The sequence below is a fragment of the Astatotilapia calliptera genome, chromosome 20, assembly GCF_964374335.1.
Source record: "Astatotilapia calliptera chromosome 20, fAstCal68.1, whole genome shotgun sequence".
Taxonomy (NCBI): Eukaryota; Metazoa; Chordata; class Actinopteri; order Cichliformes; family Cichlidae; genus Astatotilapia; species Astatotilapia calliptera.
The window spans coordinates 14,669,467-14,688,037 of NC_137441.1; the positions used below are offsets into that span (position 1 = coordinate 14,669,467).

The following is an 18,571-nucleotide window of genomic DNA, read 5'->3' on the forward strand; positions in this document are numbered from 1 at the left end:
GCCTTAAGAGACAAAATATATATATTTCTCTGAAAATGGCTATGAACTTGACTAAGAATGTTTTGGGTTTTTTGCAAAAAAAAAAAAAAAAGCATACAAGAACAGTTTAACAAAATTACAAGAAAATCTGGTTCCCTGGAAGCAACATTGAAAGAAATACGGGTGGCTCATGCATTTATAATATATTTTCTTCACCAGTGAAATGATCGTTTAAATAGCTGTAATACAATACAAAGGGAAGTCTGGTCAGTTGATAATTTGAACAGATTTCAGAGTAAAGTATCAGGTTTAGGATTTATCAGGATATTCACACTAACTTAATTTCGCGGTAATTACTGAAGAAAGCTCTTTTTTGAAGAAGAGACATGAATACAGACATTTTTAGATTGTTCTAACTCCTATTCTACACCTGTGGTCCTCTTCAAACCGCACTGAAAACGGTATGTTTTATGCACAATGGACTTTGTCACAGAGTGTGCATTTGCTGTGCTTCGGGTTTATTCTAGGGGGCAGCATTTTCTCTGCGGCACATTCTGCTACCGGAAATAAGGAAGACGAAGGAAGAAGAAGAAGAGGCTTACTCTCCGTTAGCTACCTAGCTACTGCTTGAAAGTAGCGACAAAATATTCAGGTATTGTGATAAAACTACCCATTATGTGGACATTATGTAGTATATAAATACTAATAGAATATAATTAAATATATTAAGGCTCGTCCTTGATGCGTTTATCCGAAGTATATGCTTTTAAAGGTGCGGGTTATCTTTGTTTTGATTCGTGTTGACGAAAGTCAGGCTTCAGTGTTGTGTTTTTCAGAGAAGGCCCAAACTATTGTTACGTAGAATTTCATATGTCATGTTGTCATGTTGCAGTCACACTGAAGGAATTACAGTTAGTTACATAAACCGTTAATACTACATAAGCCAATATTCTCGGTGTCTAAAATTATATCTTTTTAAATTGTAAACATAACCCCGATGCACTCCTGCAGGATCTTATCATAATGAGTTATGCAGAGAAGCCGGAGGATATAACAAGGGAGGAGTGGATGGAAAAACTCAACAATGTCCACATCCAGAGGGCTGATATGAACAGACTCATTATGAACTACCTGGTGACAGGTGAGGTATCTTTTTGTGGTTTTTGTTACAGAAAGTTGGGTTTCAGATGTCTATTCTTACAGACATCTGAAGCCAAGTACAGATGTGAGTGTGGATTTTGGGAGCGGATTTTTTCTTATGTATATATATTTTTTTCCTGTCCAACAGAGGGTTTTAAGGAGGCAGCAGAGAAGTTCAGGATGGAGTCTGGGATAGAGCCTAGTGTGGACTTGGACTCCTTAGATGAAAGAATTAAGATCAGAGAAATGATCTTGAAAGGACAGATCCAGGATGCTATCGCCCTAATCAACAGTCTGCACCCAGAGCTGTTGGACACAAATCGTTACCTCTACTTTCATCTCCAGGTGAGACATCTCAGCTTTGTACTTTAATAACTGCTTCTTGTTATGTATGCCTTGCTATTTTAACACCTGATTGCATCCATGGCTTTCTGGTTTTTGCAGCAGCAGCATCTTATTGAGCTGATTCGTTTGAGGGAGACTGAAGCTGCCCTTGAATTTGCTCAGTCTCAGCTAGCAGAACAGGGGGAAGAAAGCCGAGAATGTCTGACAGAGATGGAGAGGACGCTGGCCTTGCTGGCATTTGACAACCCAGAAGAGTCACCTTTCGGAGACCTCCTTAACATGATGCAGAGGCAAAAGGTAGAATCAGCACATTATAATTATTATACACACATTATAATTTTAAACTGATTTACTGTATAGGCAAAGTGTCCTTTAACTGATTGAAGGGAACATTCTAGCAGTTTTACATAAGAAGCCAATTTAAATTATCAGTACTACTCTCACCCAGTGAGCGTTTGTAAAGTTCAGTTCAATTCAGCTTTTTTTATGTTGTGCGAATTTACAACAGTCAATTCAGGGAATTTTATATTATTAGGTTTAAACCCAACAGTATTACAAAGATAACTCCAACAATCAGACAGTCCCTTATGAGCAGCAGCTAGTGATGGTGTGAGATAAAAACTCCCATCAACAGGAAGTGACCTTCATCCTGTGACGTCTGCTGTAGTTCTGAAGACAGATTTTTATAATCTGAGAACATCAAATGAAGTGATCTCATTTTCATACACAAGAAATTATTCTATATGTTGCTTTCTGTTTTTTTAGGTGTGGAGTGAAGTAAATCAGTGTGTACTAGACTATGAAAACAGAGAGTCAACCCCGAAGCTGGCCAAGCTCCTGAAGCTGCTGCTGTGGGCTCAAAATGAACTTGACCAAAAGAAAGTGAAGTATCCTAAAATGACTGACCTCAGCAAGGGAACCATTGAAGACCCAAAATAAGGATCAAAGTGAAAAAAGTACCACAGCATCACAAGATGGACACATTTCCTTTATCTATTCATACCCCGCAACAAACTGACTCATATAGAGTACAACCTTTTCTTTTTGTAAGGGTTGCTTTTTGATACTTTATTAACTCAGAATGTGCAGGAAACTGGATGGCATTTTAAAATGACCTCTCACACTAAAGTGACGTGCAAGTATTTCACTTGGTATTCTAATTTACATATTTGTTTATATAAAATTAGTATACTTAAGTTACACTAGTTTTTCTGTCTTTTGGCAGGGAAAGTTGTTGGCATTGGAATGTGTGAATAAAGCCTAAATTAGGCTATCACTTTCTGTGTGTAACCACTTAGAGGAGGAAAAGTTTGATCAGGATAAATGGTTGGCTTAGTGTGCACTGCTTCAAATAAACATATATTCCATCCCTAGAAAAAAAGTCTGCTCAGCTAAGCTGTTGGTCTTTCAGCTACTACTCTTGTGTGATGACAGTAGCCACAACTTGATACTTGGGGTGTTTGAAGCTACTGTTACCTTTTAAAGTTAAAATCTGCTTCAGATTTTATGCTGTATTGTTGCTTGAGGCATTATTAAAAAAACGATGCCCACAAAGACTTTCAGACTAAATATAATATTAGCAATAGAGGGAAAATCTAGGAGATTACCGGAATGCCATCAAGTGTAAAGGCAGCCTCAGTTTCAGTGTTTTGAATACTGTTGATAATGTTTAAAGATGTGAATGGATAATGTGTCCGCAGACATGGAGGCACTTTTACAGATGGATTTATTTACATTTATGAAACCAGTCGCTGTTTTGCAAAATTTAATGTGCTTTTCTTTTTTTGCTGGGATATTATTTTGCAATAAAAGTGGGATTTTTAAACTGGGCAAGTGTTGAAAGACTTGGTGTGTTTCAATTCTAGAGACTTCAAACTGTAGAGGTAAAGAGCAATCAAGTATATTTAATTCCATTAAAATTCTGGTATATGACAGCTTACCAATTACATTAAACATTACCATGTTATACTGACTGTTACCAAACAAACAATATCATACTTTCACTTATAGGAATTCACTGAAAGAGACACAATGATGAATGACATGCTGTGAAACAAGTGTTCACTTTATTAACTCTAGAAAGTGTCCTGCCTGTGAATCATACTTATTACTGATGCATTCATGTATAGGTGATCTCTAATGAGAGTAGGGAGAGATGGAAGAGAGCCTGGAGTGGTGGAGGTATGTTCTGGAGTATAAGAAGCCAGATGGAGTACATGTGATTCCCGGCCGCGTCCTCAGGTCATGCGCGGCTCAGCTGGCTGGAGTGTTCACGCACATCTTCAACCTTTCCCTCTCTCTGTCTGTAGTCCCAGCCTGCTTCAAAATGGCCACCATCGTCCCTGTACCCAAATCCTCCACCATCTCCTCATTGAACGACTGGCGACCTGTAGCCCTGACCCCCATCGTAAGCAAATGCTTTGAGAAGCTGGTCAGGGACTTCATCTGCTCTGCACTACCCGACTCACTGGACCCTCTACAGTTTGCATACCGCCACAACAGGTCCACTGATGATGCCATAGCCCTGACACTACACACTGCCCTGTCACACCTGGAGAAGAGAGACACGTATGTGAGGATGCTGTTTGTAGATTACAGCTCAGCATTCAATACCATCGTTCCCTCGAAGCTGGACAGGAAACTGCAGGATCTAGGACTGAGCAGCTCCCTCTGCAGCTGGATCCTTAGCTTCCTGTCTGACAGACGCCAGGTGGTCAGACTGGGCAGCATCACCTCATCCCCCATCACACTGAACACTGGTGCTCCACAGGGGTGTGTACTGAGCCCTCTCCTGTACTCACTCTACACCTACGACTGCACAGCCACTAACAACTCCAACATCATTGTGAAGTTTGCGGACGACACTACAGTGGTGGGTCTTATCACCAACGGTGATGAGACGGCTTACAGGGAGGAGGTCAGCGCCCTGACCCACTGGTGTCAAGACAACCATCTCACCCTCAACGTCGCAAAGACAAAGGAGTTGATAGTGGACTAACGGAGGTGCAGAGAAGTACACACCCCCATCACCATCAACGGCGCTGCTGTGGAGAGAGTGAGCAGCTTCCGGTTCCTTGGAGTACATCTGGCTGAGGATCTTACGTGGTCAGTACACACAAACAAAACAGTGAAGAAGGCGCAGCAGCGCCTCTTCTTTCTCAGGAGACTGAAAAGATTCGGCATGAGCCCCCGCATCCTCAGGACCTTCTATCACTGTGCCATTGAGAGCATCCTCACTGGATGCATCACCACCTGGTATGGCAACAGCACCGCCTACAACTGCAAAGCTCTCCAGCGAGTAGTGCGGTGCTCTGAACGGATAATTGGAGGTGAGCTTCCCTCCCTCCAAGACATCTACAGGAAGCGCTGCCTGAGGAAAGCGGGGAGGATCATCAAGGACTCCAGTCACCCCAGCCATAAACTGTTCAGACTGCTTCCATCAGGAAGGAGGTTCTGCAGCATCCGGTCCCGTACCAGCAGACTGAGAGACAGCTTTTTCCACCAGGCCATCAGACTGCTGAACACGTCATAGACACCTCACCTCCACTACTGGAACTTTAACATTATGCACTCCATACTGTACAGTAATGCCACTGTTTTGCACATATTCAACTCTGTATATTTTATATATTTTATTGTTATTATTATTATTATTTTATTTATTTATTTTTTTTTACTATTTAATTTGTAAAAATGTGTATACACACACACACACACACACACACACACACACACACACGTAGGAAAATATTTAGTATACACATCCAGAAATGCATACACTATTATATATTGTACATATATTTATTAGTTTCAGGTTGGCCATTCTTGTATTTTGCTCGTTTGTGTTGTTGTGTTTGCACATCTCTGTTGCTTGTGGGGCTCGCACACAAGAATTTCACTCGCATGTGCTGTGCCAGTGTGCCTGCACATGTGATGTGACAATAAAAGTGATTTGATTTGATTTGATTTGATGTGAATGAATAGGAAAAAGATAAGTGGAAAGGTGAACATGCAAGGAGGAGATCTAGTGAGATGACATGAGTTTGAAAACCTGGGGTCTGTCATCCATAGCAACTAACAGTGCACAAGAAAGATGAAGAAGAAAGTGCAGGCAGGGTAGACTGGGTGAAAATGGTTGTCGGGGAATTTGTGACAGAAGGACAGCAGAAAGAGTGAAAGGGAAGGTTTATAAGATGACAGTGAGGCCTCTGCGTGTTTGTATGGATCCATGGTTTGGAGACAGTGGCACAGACAAAAAGACAGGAGGCAGACTGAAGCTATTAAGATTTGTATTGGGAGTGACAAGAATGGACAGGATTAGAAATGAGCATATCAAAGGGACAGCTTAGGTTAAGTGCTTTGGAAACAAAGATAAAGAGGCAAGGTTGTAATGGTTTAGACATGTGCAGAGGAGGGAAAATGGATGTGCCAGACAAAGATGTTGAATATGGAGATGCCAGACAGGAAAAAAAGAGGAAGAACACAGAGAAAATTCACTGATGTATTCAAAGGATTCAAATTCAAAGGATATTCAAAGGATTGGTGTAACAGAAGAGTAAGCTAAGATAAGATAAGATAAGATAACCTTTATTAGTCCCACACGTGGGAAATTTGTTTTGTGATTGGATGAGATAGAGACAGACACTGCGGTGATATCTAAACGGTGACTAAATATGCAACTAAAAAAATCTTAAATTCTTAACTTGCCCCTGCGGGCAGTCTTTATCCTTCAAGCTTGGGTCTTTGCTGTTCCTGGAACTGCACTGTTCTGAACAGAGATCTACCAGTCTATCCACTCTACCAGTCTGGGGGTCACTGTTGGCTTCACCCTTCAAATCGCCGCTCTCAGCCCTTGGTATTTCTCAAGCTTCTGAGAATTCCTTCTACCTGATGTTACCATATATATATATATATATATATATATATATATATATATATATATATATATATATATATATGTATATGTATGTATGTATATATATATATATATATATATATATATATATATATATATATATATATATATATATATATATATATGTATGTATGTATGTATGTATGTATGTATGTATGTATGTATGTATGTATGTATGTATGTATGTATGTATATATATATATATATATATATGTATGTATGTATGTATATATATATACATACATATATATATATATATATACATATATATATGTATGTATGTATGTATGTATGTGTGTGTGTGTGTGTGTGTGTGTGTGTGTAGGTGAAGTCTGCTGTTAATTTGTCCTCTTATTTTACTATCAAAAAGTTTGTTACTTTACACTGTTGCCGTACATTAATTCCCACCGGCAACCAGCATACATGCTGTGACGTGTTATGTAACAATTTCCTGCTAACTCAGTATAGCCGGGGGAGCATTTCAGCAACCTTCTAGGTACTGCGCATTTTGGTGCCCCATCCCGACAGCTGCATCTCAGCACGGGGAGAATCACATCTTCATCCGGCAAGGACAGCTCACCGACAGAGCCCATCCTGGTTCTCCGCGGAGGCTCTGTTTCTACTTGCAGTACTGCATCGTCATCATCGCCGAGGGCCCGGAGTCACAGGCGTCTCTCTGACGTTTCAGATGATAAGGTAACGGATGAAGCAGCCGGGCTAAACCACTTCCTGATTAACCCTAGCGACGACAAGAAGAACTGCTGCGTGGCTGCTGGCTGGAGGAGGAGGCAGGGAAGAAAAACTGACACGTGGATTACTCCTCCTAGGGCATCAGGAAAAACAGACTGCCCCCCCTTCTAGCTCTGTTTCGAATACGGCGATCACCTCCTCTCTCTCTGTTAGTCCAGTTTTACAGGGTATGGAATTCACCGTCAGGATCCTATGATGTGATTTCGCGCATACTTTTAGGAGAAGATTTCCCCTTTTCACCCGAACGCTTACTTTTCTCACTGATCGACCGGAAAGGGAAGAAAGTGCAGTATACCCGGAGCGGTGAGAAGAGGCTGCCGTCCGTCACCTCACGTTGAATGGCAGTTATTCAAAAACATGGCAAGACCTATAGTCAAGATTTGGTCTGTCACAAGGACAACCACCCGCCCGCCAAGATCGTCCCCGGGTGTCATAAGAAGTGGCCTGAACACACCACCAGCTGGTCAAGGTAACCGTTGGTAACACCAACTCATCGGGGCTCGTTTTAACCATGTTTTAACAACTCTACTAAATCAAACCCACCGCCTAAAAGGCTCACAGAGGCCATATGGAGGGGGGAGAGTTTTTAACTTTTAAATCGTTAATGACGCTTAATGCTTGCCGGTCCTCTCAGGGTTTCTGAAGTGCTGTATCTGGTGGTGACACGTATCTTTTCTGGCCTTTCATGGCTCAGTGTTTTTATGCAGTGCTGTTTTGGCTAAAAAGAAGGAAATAACAGTGCTGCCTTTATGAAAAGACTGCCATGAACTATTATAAAGTTATGATGTACATTTTGAATACTAGTATCTTATGTATAAATCTAACCAAACCATGTTAGAACCCATCACCACTAACCCCTGTTGAATGCCCTACAGGTTGGACTTGCTTCCGCCACATACTGTAGATAAGACAGCCCCTACGAACTGGTCTAACAAGGCCAAAGTTTGTCCCCAGCTGTTGGGGGATGTGCAGCCAAATTCAAATTGTTCTGCTCTCCTCCGGTGCAGGCCTGTGGCAAGGATATGGACAGTGGTGCTGCTGCTGGGGACGTGCCTCCTGTACTGCGCCCGTGTGGCGATGCCCATCTGTGCCGTCAGCATGGCAGAGCAGTTCGGCTGGAGCAAGAGGGAGTCCGGCATGGTACTGGGCAGCTTCTTTTGGGGCTACTGCTTCACTCAGGTGTTCGGAGGCTACGTGAGTGACCGGTAAGAAACCGCATGCTCTATAAGTTGGTAGGCTCTGGGTTTATGATTGAAAATCATCTTGAGTCTACAGAACTCTGAAGCGGGTCTTCAGTTGGCATCTGTTCTAGTTTTAGAGTTGTAATTAAAATCAAGTCGCTTTATGTTGAACCGTGCTGTTACTGACGTAAGCAGCCCAGTGGTGTTTGCTCAGTCTACAGAGCGAGATGTTTGCCCTGTAATGTCATGTTAAGTCACAGTGTCATTAACAGATAAGCTGCATGGGTGTCTGCACAGTATTTTTTTTCCCCACTCTAGAAACTGTTAACAGTCCAAAATACTTGATCTAAATGCTCACCTTATTTAGAACAAATATTCTCTATGATTATATTTTCAGCCAAAGTTATCCAAAAGATTAAAACCTCTCAATGTGTTCTTCCAAGCTGATATCTTAGAAGTCAAAAGTTGATATCTTAGTAGGCCAAAGTTAAAGCTAATGCAACCCATCTGTGCTCTGTTCACAGTGTGGGAGGTGAGAAGGTCCTCCTGCTGTCTGCAGCAGCCTGGGGTTCAATGACAGCTTTCACCCCAATCCTGGCCCACTTCTGCTCCCAGCCGATCCTCTCTATGACACTAGCTCGCTTCCTCATGGGCCTACTGCAAGGTGAGATTAGCGGTGTGCAAGATGAATCACCACTTGAGATTACATTAGTGAGGTGTAAGATCCAGGTAATGAAAAAGGTCTCGGACAGTACTCCCATCGGTCGCAGTTTCGGGTTCCCGATAACTGCCAGACTTATTTGCATCTGTAATTGCTGTTTTTCAGTCGTATGTCCCTGCCAAAAAGTCATGCTTCCGTTTAAATGGACTCACATTGTGAAGACTTCTGAAATACAGTGTTGAGTGAGGGCCAGAAGTTTTTTGATTATTTTTCAGACCTTTAACATGCAAATGTGCAAATCTTTGACCTTTTGAATATAAAATGTCACCACTCCCCCCCCCCCCCCCCCCCTTAACGTTTTTGTAATTTTCTATTCTATCTATGGCCTTATGTGACCTTGAAACATTTTTAAGCCCAAGAAGACGTTCGTGCCAAACCTGAAGACACAAAATTTCCTTTAGGGTTACTTGAGATATCATCTTCACAACAACTGAAGAGACAACAAAGCGATGTGAGGTCAGAGTGACTTTCTTTGAGTCCAAGTGAATGTTTGCCCCAGATTTGGTGAGATTTTCTCAGTGTGCTCTAAAGATATTGTGCACAAGAACAGTAGGGATGGGCAATCAGACATTATTCATCTGACCACAACTGCTGCTGCCTTTAATGCCTCAAGAACATTTGCCAGTAAATGGTCTTTCATTTATTTTTTGTGGCATTTCTTACAAAATTCTGTTTGCAATGCATCTGCTTACTGTCTGCATCAGGGAAGTCGAAATAATCTATCTGACCCACATGAACTCGTGCAGACACTTGTTAAAGTCCTTGTTGGTTCATGTTTGCGGACGTTTGTCTTGTGTTTAATGATTCAATTTGTCAGTCACACTTACAAGGAATGTGACTTGAACGTGTCCACTGCAGAGACAACAAAGAAATGCTAAAAACACCCTTGCACTAGCTAGTCTTTTAATGTTAAAAATGTGGGATCCCAGGAATCCAAGATCTTTGAGTATCCTACATTCATCATGGCTACTTTTTATATAGAAAACAAATAATAATTCTCATATTTGTTGAGCAATCAAGACATATTTACCTCTGCTGGTGGGATGTTCGATTTGTCAAACAGACATCTGTACTTTGCTTTGTTTGGCTTTAGAACAGCGATTAAGTTTAGTCATTTAAAAGTGTCCTTAAATTGATTTGACTGCATTGTTTTATTTCAAATAACCCAGCACAGTATCATATGTACTACTCTGTTTCTATTTTCTGTCACATTTTTATGTTTGTCTTATTAGACAATAATGTGTAACGTTCTTCCGCTGAACCTTAAGCCCTTCTAAAATTTGGTTATGCTTTGTGTTTTCATGTCAGGAGTTCATTACCCCTCTCTTGCAAGTCTGTGCTCACAAAAGGTGGTGGAAAGTGAAAGAGGCTTCCTCATGAGCACCGTGGGTAGTGGCTCCTATCTGGGGTGAGTCAAGTGTTATGCAATAACTGGGTAGTAGTGAGAAAAGGCTGAGTGTTCCTTCTTAGTTCATTATTGGGTGTTTTTATTGCAAAACAAGAAGTTTTTTTGTGCTTTTATTGATTTTAATAGCAGTTACTATTACATATGGTGATTTTATTGTTTCTGTAAAAATGTATAAGGAAATTTCACAATAAAATTCTGTCATACTAATCACATGCGGAAATGTCTTTTTACAGGGTTGTGTTTTAACTTGTCATGTTGTTGTGGTTTTATTTCCCAGCACTCTGGTAATTGGGGGGGCAGGCTCCCTCATGTTGGACCTTTACGGCTGGCAGAGTGTTTTTTATGTTTCTGGACTCCTTTCAGTCCTGTGGGCCTACTGCATGTGGAAATATCTACTCAAAGGAGAAGGCAAGTGATGCTTCAGCTGTGTCAGTAGTTTCTGTGCTGTCTCTTATCTTGTACCTGCTCAGCTGGAGTCAGCATCTTCTTCTGTGCTCATGTTCCTGTATTTTATCTGTGTTTTGTAGGGCCTATAATCACCCTGGAGTCCCTGGGCAGCAGTGGAGCCCAGTCCAAACTGACCAAAAGACATTGGTTACGGCTCTTAAAACAACCTGCTGTCTGGTGAGATAAAGCCTGTGTTTATTTATGAGGGTGTGACTTTATGTGCAATTGCACCTATAATTTTTGCACACATATTTTATGCTCTGTGCACATGTGCAGTACTGCATGCTTGTTTTCATATTCAGATGGATAAGCAGCAATAATCTTGCCTGTGTGCCTTCAGGTTCTGATGTAATGCTTCGGCTGATTTACTGCAACCTCAAAATTTCAGAATACTAATTGTAACCATTGCATGTGTGTTGAGCTAGAAGAAGAAAAATAGGTGGAGGAATGTGGAAATATGTAAAATATCTTATTATTGGATTTATGTTGGTGTTCCTCAACTGTCTGAATCATGTCTCTGAGGTCTTTTCCTTCCAGTCCCTCCCTATGACCTAGATATTTATACACTGTAATACACCTGATGTGCTCCATTTTCAGTGACACAGAGTACATGTGTGGTCTTAATTGATCTGATCCCTGTTGACACCTCCACATATTACATGGTAGTTTAGGCTTGTAAGTATTACTATGCTGTTGACTCACTTTAACATAATGCATCATACCTTCATAGAGGTATCGGTTAATAACAAATAGCACAGATACAAACCTTTGTCTAATAGGAAAAACAGTATCTAAGTCAATGTGTCATTGTGTGCTAAAAAACCCAGAGCGAGTAGTTGTGTAATTATAATGGGCTCACTGAGACTTGTTTTTCTTCATTCAATAACCAGTGCTGTAATAGTGACGCACCTCTGCACGGCGAGCACCTTCTTTACTCTTTTGTCATGGCTGCCAACATTCTTTAAAGACACATTCCCCGATGCCAAGGTAACTATTTTCTCATGACTCCTTTGATTATTAGAGAAACCAATCAATAAAAAAAGGGCTTAAGGGATAAAAATATGAAATACTGCACCTTTATTTACTAGACTTAGAGTCTACAGCCATGTGAGTGACTTTGTGAAAGTAGAATTAGATATAAAGGCGCTTTGAACTATGTTCTAAGTTTTGCAGTTATATAAATCAAAACTCTGAATAGGTTAAAATTTTGACCAAATGGTGGCGCTTGAGGAAAAGTCAAGGAAAAATGCACTCTTTTGTAAACTCCTGTTTTGAAGCTTTGATTTTAGAATTTTGGCCATCACCATCCTGGTTTCATGGAACCAGAAGTGACCACTTAAATGACACTGTGGAGGATTCATAGACTGCATTGCACAGACACAGATATCTGCTGAATAACATACGAATAAAATACTACAGTTTGACTCTTTAGAATTCACATATAGGCTGTAGGAAAAAATAACCAGCAAAAATGGTGCCAGCAATATTATATATGTCAGGTAGTTGCATTAAACAGGCTCCAAAAGGCACAAGTAACACAAGTGCAATTGAGTCATCTGGTTCAGTGACTCAAATTAGCTGAGGTGAACTAGCTTTGGACATCTTATTCTGCATCTTTTAAGACTTAATGAAATTTAAGAAGGAGATTACAAGAAAGGATGAAAAATAAAATCAACCTCCCAGAACTGTTATGGAAGTAGATATTAGGTGGGGGGTTTTTTTGGCCAAAACCTCCTTTTTTGTACTAGGCTGCAAACATGTTTACTTATGGTACAATGTTGAGCATTTTAACTTGAAAATCTGTCTGACCAAGCAGCTGGAAAAATTACAAGAACTATAGTTCCTGGAGGGGCCACTTGAGCCTGGCTGCAAAACAGAGGCAATCTCCATAGATTTGCATGCTAAAATGTCCAAATTAACAAACACCACTGCAAAGCATGTTTACAACCTAGCACAAAAATGGCCCAAATTCATAACAGCTCTACAGTTGGTGGGTTTTCTTGTTGTTTTAACTCGTGGTTTTTCTAAGATTTTTAGCTGTGGCCGCTTTGATTGCCAGATTTGGTGATGTAGGCAGCTGGTTTGTCAGGTATAGAACAAGTATATTTAGCACCCTGCCATATTTCCTAAACATGGGTTCCTCTGGTTCCTTAAAAGCATGACAGTGACTAAAATGCTATTGCTTAGGCTTTAAAATGCAGTCAAGAAACCACTGGGTTTCTACATCCATCTTCTAAAAATAATTTTTAAGACTCGTCGACTTTTTAAAGCAACATTAAGTCACAGTTGTTTGTCATTAATTGTTAGGATCATCATCACTGAGACAGGTCACTAAAACAGCACATGTCCTTGATACACTACACGAAGCTGGCTGCTGTATGTGGTCAAATAAAGCCCAAAAATATTTTATCTTTCCAGGGCTGGGTGTTCAATGTCATTCCTTGGTTAGTGGCCATACCGTCATCCCTCTTTAGTGGCTGTCTCTCTGACCACCTCATCAGTCAAGGTAAACAATAGGAGAAATAAACTGTACATCAGTATTATTTTAAATGTTTAGTGCACTGATATCGTTACATTGGACTTCCCTAATCTCTCTTCTGAATCCCTCAGGCTTCGATACAGCATCAGTGAGGAAGTTGATGCAGGTACGATATTTCTCAGTTGTTCAGTTATTCTGTTGTATGTTGCATGTTTAGTGTGATTCTTCTTCCCAGTACAAAGTGCATGACTGTCCTGTTTACACTGCTTATGTAATGAATTATGTACAATTGTGTTTGATGTGGGGTTTTTTAATGTGTCCATCCCTCTGTGTTAGTTTTTCTCCATGGGTGTGTCCAGTGTGTTTACCCTTCTTCTGTGTGGCACAACTACCTTCCCCTGGGCTGTAGCATTTGTGTCTGCCACCATGGGCCTCACCACCTTCAGTCACAGGTACTGCCACCCATTGTTTCCTCACACTCTGTAGCTGTATTCACACTTATGCTGCAGCCCTGAACTTTTCTAAACATTACCCGACAGAGGTGCTTATGAGAACACATTGATCCCACGTGACTGGATCAAATATTAAATGGTCTTTAACCTGCTTGTTCCTTAGTAAGAAATGTTTTGCCCCATTGTGGGTATTTGTGCAGATGTGAGGTTAGCTTTACATGTGAATGTGGTGTTTCCTGAGAGATTGTTTTGTGTTTTGTTCACTCAAACTTGATGATACAATTTCAGAATATTACCCTTATTTGCATAGCTGCTTAGAAATTAAATGTTAAATATTTCACCACTCCGCCCCCCAGTGTACAACTTTGTATTTGAAAAAGTCTTAAATCATGCTGCTTGGCTCAGGCATAACCAAGGAAGACTTGGCAGATCTCAGCTTTTATTAGGCATGCAGTTTGTCTAGTTGTCATTGTATCGGATCAGTGTCTGTAAGCATTTATGTTTTAACCACTTTACCTAGTAGTGCCTTATTACATTTGGTTTGTCTTGGAATTCGTCATCCCAGCTACTAACAGGGCATAAACATCGGCTTTAATTATAATAAGTTAAAATAACTTCCAAAGTAAATACTGCTTTTTTTTTAAAGAATGCATCAATGCATGTTTGGTGTGCTAATAAGTATGCAAGCCAACTTGGGTTTATGGTAATGAAGGTACAGCCGCTACAATGGTATGATTCATTGATGTGTATTTAATAACTTGGGAACAACACTGGAGCTCTTTGGCACAGAGGAACATTTTAAAAAAGAGTGACTAAAGAAAAGGATAAAAAAGAATAAGAAAACAATGATCAGTTCTTTGGTGGTTTGGGGCTTTTAAGGGATTTGTTCAAAGCAATAAGATATCAAAAATATCCATCCATCCATTCGCTTTCGCTTCTCCTTTTCAGGGTCGCGGGGGGGGGGGGGGGCGCTGGAGCCTATCCCAGCTGTCATAGGGCGAGAGGCGGGGTACACCCTGGACAGGTCGCCAGTCTGTCGCAGGGCCAACACACAGGGACAGACAACCATTCGCACTCACATTCACTCGCACATTCACACCTAGTGGCAATTTGGATTTTCCAATTACCGGTAACCTATCCTCACAAGCTGCATGTCTTTGGACGGTGGGAGGAAGCCAGAGTACCCGGAGAGAACCCACGCAAACACGGGGAGAACATGCAAACTCCACACAGAAAGACCCCGGCCTGATGTTGGAATTGAACTCAGGACCTTCTTGCTGTGCGGCAACAGTGCTAACCCTATCAAAAATATATCTAAAAATAATCAGATATCCTTTAAATGAAATTGTGAGTGCACTTCTTTTAGTGTATTCAGTTGCATATTGAAAGGGGAAGCTTGAGGAACAATGACCATGGTAACCATCAATGACTTTGCATCTGTTCATTAGCAGCCTTTTACCAGCCATGTGGTTTTTCTGTTTGATAAAATAGTGTTTATGTGCTTAAAGAAAAAAAATTTTCCTTCCTTGTTACTAAAGCTGATTCTGAAGTATGATTTCACTAACTCAGAAGGTACAGCAACCGTGGCAGTTGGTCTTGAATCAACTGTAATCTCCACATTTTGATTTTTTTCTTGAAATTCTAACTTTATTCTCAAAACAATCATCAATATAGATTTTTTTTAACTGTGGCCCTAATACTACATTTTATACATATTTGAATGGTGTAAATAAAAAGTATAAGTTATATACATATATTACCTCGTAGTAATAATCAGTAAATTTAATGATTATGATGTGGACAATAAATGTATTTCATTTTGTTTTTATGTGGCTCCATTAATGATATTTCGAACTCACTAAAGAAAATCTATTCTTCACTCTGGTTCCAGCCTTGATGACTAAAAGAGAGTGGAATTGATATAGATATGTTTACAATAAACCAGTAAATATGCATTCAGCAGTAGCCCATACAGACACAGATTTTCTCTCCATCTGTTTTTTTATGGGAAAAAATGCCATTCAGAGTTAGGCTTATACTCTGTTGCGGTTTGGGATGTATTTAGAGTCATTTCTGAAGTTCAAATTGACAATGACATGTTTTTCTGTTGCAGTGGTGTTTCTGTAAATGTTCAAGATCTTGCTCCGTCCTGTGCTGGCGCTTTATTTGGTAAGTTCTAAAAATGTGTTTTAGAACAATGGCAAAATGTCACACCTTACGAGTAATTACTGTACATTTCTTTTCCAGGCGTTATGAATACATGCGGTGCTTTCTCAGGTGAGTTTGTATTAATTAAAAAAATATCTACATGTCATTAATCTTTTACCAGTAGTTGCTTCCATGCTTTTAAGTGAAATCATTGATTCACTTCTCTAAATTCAAACTTTGAGGTGATGTGCTGAATGTCAGTCCCGCTTGTCTCTTTGTCCCATTCATATTTCATCAAGGGACCATGATGAAGTTTGTGTCAGATGAATAATACAGGGATGAGGAGATGACAGTTAGTGGTCCTGTGAGGGACACAGAAAAGATTGACATTTTCTCTGTAGAAATTTAGATGTGGGACAAATTGAATAGTTTTGCCACTTGCACATGTTGTTACCCTCTTTGTGCTGCTTTGCTATTTATAGCTACTCTGTGTTCCTGTGCAGGGGTCTTAATGGTGTACTTCTCGGGGTATCTCATTGAGGCGACAGGCTCATGGGCTTCTGTGTTTGCCCTCATCACCACGGTCAACTTGCTTGGCCTCTGTACCTTCCTGGCATTCGCTGAGGCACGCCGGGTTGACATTGACTCTACTAAGTTCCGCCACCACAACATACACATCTAAATCGTCAGTTATTGGAGGGACCTGAATGTGACCTCGGGCAACCAGCAGCTGCGATATTATCCAGCGCATAGATGGAACTGCACACAACAATTATGAAAAGTTTGATTGGCTCTGTGGTTGTTTGACTGCAACAGCAGCACACAGCAGAGCCTGCACAATGTTACTGAAAAGTCTTGTCGGGCTTTAACCTTGGATCCTGGAAAGAAGACAACTGTGTTAAAGGGTGCTGTGCTAGTTAAAGAAGAACGTGGAAGTAGGAAAGACTACACTACCTCCAGGCTCCATGGAAAATAGTTTACACTTAACATGTGTACAAACTGTGTTACTTAGGAACAAGAAAATCAAACAGATTGTTAACTGAAAGCCATAGCCCACTGCTCTGCTGTGTTTGTGCCGAAGGAGCTGTGAGAGTGATGGATGTGTCACTCTCCGGAGTGAGAGCTGTGACAGACCGAGGTGGTTTGTTTTTGCCCTGCAGGGATGGGTTAGGCGGCGTGGATAACACAGGGAGAGTCCAGCCTCTCATACCTGAAGTCTTTTATTAGTACGCCTCACTCAGCCGTCACTGAGAGATCTGAGTGACACCTCATTACCCAGCCACTAATTACTTTAAAGGCGGTTTAATGTCCTATACAATTTACCTTCTGTGGTTCGAATCACCAAGAGCTTTATGGCAGCAAGGCTTTGCCTAGGCGCTCTCGCTGATCGTTGTCTCCAAGGGTTTGTTTTAAGTTGAAAGACCAAAGGTTATTAATTAATTTAAATAATTGTATTTTCATTATTTGTAATTGCATGGAATAGAAATACCTCACCTAACTGCTTTGAGTAATTTTATATTTATATGGATAGAGTTTGAAAGACTTTCTTTTTTTAAATTGTGTTAAATAGACAACAAATATATCTAAATAATCACCAGTGTGATATCATAATAATGTAAAAACAACACATGCAGACAACACGATTCTTCAAGAAGAAACCTTTTTAGGTTGCATTATTATCATCGCACTTAATACCTTTGTTACTTAGGCACTAGACAGGAAGTGATATCAGTATTTGAGAGGGCATCCATTAACTTTTCATGATAGATAGTGCTAGCTGTCACTAAGGCAGTTTGAAATAGTCTCCAAGTTACACAGTGACGTTATGAATGTTAGGGGACAGGCGAGATAACGATAAATTATCGGATTCAGTACAATCGAACTGGAAACCTATGTAGCAACGTAAAACTAGCTGCATAACTCCGTCTGAAGGTTTAGGTAAATGTAATGTTTATCTTTGGCGTTCACAGTTTTACAAGTTCTGTTTTCATGTTAGGTCCAGATGCTTATTTGATACCTTAAATCTATGCATTTATTGTTTCGTGCCTCAGTTGAGCAACAAGAAAACTGCAAGACATGCACCTTCGTGGTAACAAAGTGTCAAGTGCTGATTGCTGTACATTGCTGATAGTTGCCTTATTTGTTGGATTTTTGTTGCCTCTTTGTCTTTTGTTACTGTTATTGGCATACAACTCCACATTGGCTTATATTTTCTAGGATTTTATTCCATGTATACTTGGAGGTGTAACATGAAGTGCATTTCTGATGTTGGCATTGTCACTTGTTACAAAAAAGAATGAAGTCATTGGATTTATTTAAAGCGCAGCTCTCCGTCTTTCAGAGTAAAAAAAAAAAAAGAACATTTCTTTACCTATTTATTTTTGTGTTTGGTAGAAAAACATAATCCTAAGTAGCTATAAATTATGATTACCTTTTTAAAAACTCTTATCTAAAATCGAGTATCTTTCCCCAAATCTCTTAAAATTCTGTTCCAACACTATGTTTTTAGTGTGGCCGTACACAGAGTGTGTTTTGCTTGGGTGTATCGATATCCACGTATTGGTATTGTTCCGGGATCATCATAATTAATGTTCGTTAGGGTGTGA

The 18,571-nt window shown here is 40.3% G+C and overlaps 2 protein-coding genes across 2 annotated transcripts; both read left to right on the forward strand.

Annotated features, from left to right (window-relative positions):
- Positions 1–492: 492 nt before the first annotated feature.
- LOC113013231 (glucose-induced degradation protein 8-B homolog) lies at positions 493–3,293 on the forward strand. The gene is made up of 5 exons (XM_026153965.2): positions 493–631; positions 991–1,120; positions 1,268–1,464; positions 1,564–1,761; positions 2,230–3,293. The coding sequence occupies exons 2-5, from the start codon at positions 1,003–1,005 to the stop codon at positions 2,401–2,403; spliced, it is 687 nt and encodes a 228-aa protein (XP_026009750.1). The 5' UTR covers positions 493–631; positions 991–1,002; the 3' UTR covers positions 2,404–3,293.
- Positions 3,294–7,195: 3,902 nt separating this feature from the next.
- Positions 7,196–17,897, forward strand: slc17a9b (solute carrier family 17 member 9b). Its single transcript, XM_026154489.2, has 13 exons — positions 7,196–7,598; positions 8,137–8,334; positions 8,835–8,974; positions 10,340–10,439; positions 10,717–10,847; positions 10,967–11,063; positions 11,777–11,873; positions 13,305–13,392; positions 13,497–13,531; positions 13,702–13,817; positions 15,931–15,986; positions 16,065–16,094; positions 16,469–17,897. The coding sequence occupies exons 1-13, from the start codon at positions 7,468–7,470 to the stop codon at positions 16,645–16,647; spliced, it is 1,398 nt and encodes a 465-aa protein (XP_026010274.1). The 5' UTR covers positions 7,196–7,467; the 3' UTR covers positions 16,648–17,897.
- The last annotated feature ends 674 nt before the right edge of the window (positions 17,898–18,571 follow it).

Bases quoted from the DNA above. Each gene is read 5' to 3' on its own strand.
- LOC113013231 (XM_026153965.2), top strand. From the start codon at position 1,003: ATGAGTTATGCAGAGAAGCCGGAGGATATAACAAGGGAGGAGTGGATG. The intron at 1,465-1,563 runs GTGAGACATCTC...TGGTTTTTGCAG, and splicing joins ACCTCTACTTTCATCTCCAG to CAGCAGCATCTTATTGAGCT. The intron at 1,762-2,229 runs GTAGAATCAGCA...CTGTTTTTTTAG, and splicing joins ACATGATGCAGAGGCAAAAG to GTGTGGAGTGAAGTAAATCA.
- slc17a9b (XM_026154489.2), top strand. From the start codon at position 7,468: ATGGCAGTTATTCAAAAACATGGCAAGACCTATAGTCAAGATTTGGTC. The intron at 10,848-10,966 runs GCAAGTGATGCT...TGTGTTTTGTAG, and splicing joins ATATCTACTCAAAGGAGAAG to GGCCTATAATCACCCTGGAG. The intron at 13,532-13,701 runs GTACGATATTTC...CCTCTGTGTTAG, and splicing joins CAGTGAGGAAGTTGATGCAG to TTTTTCTCCATGGGTGTGTC.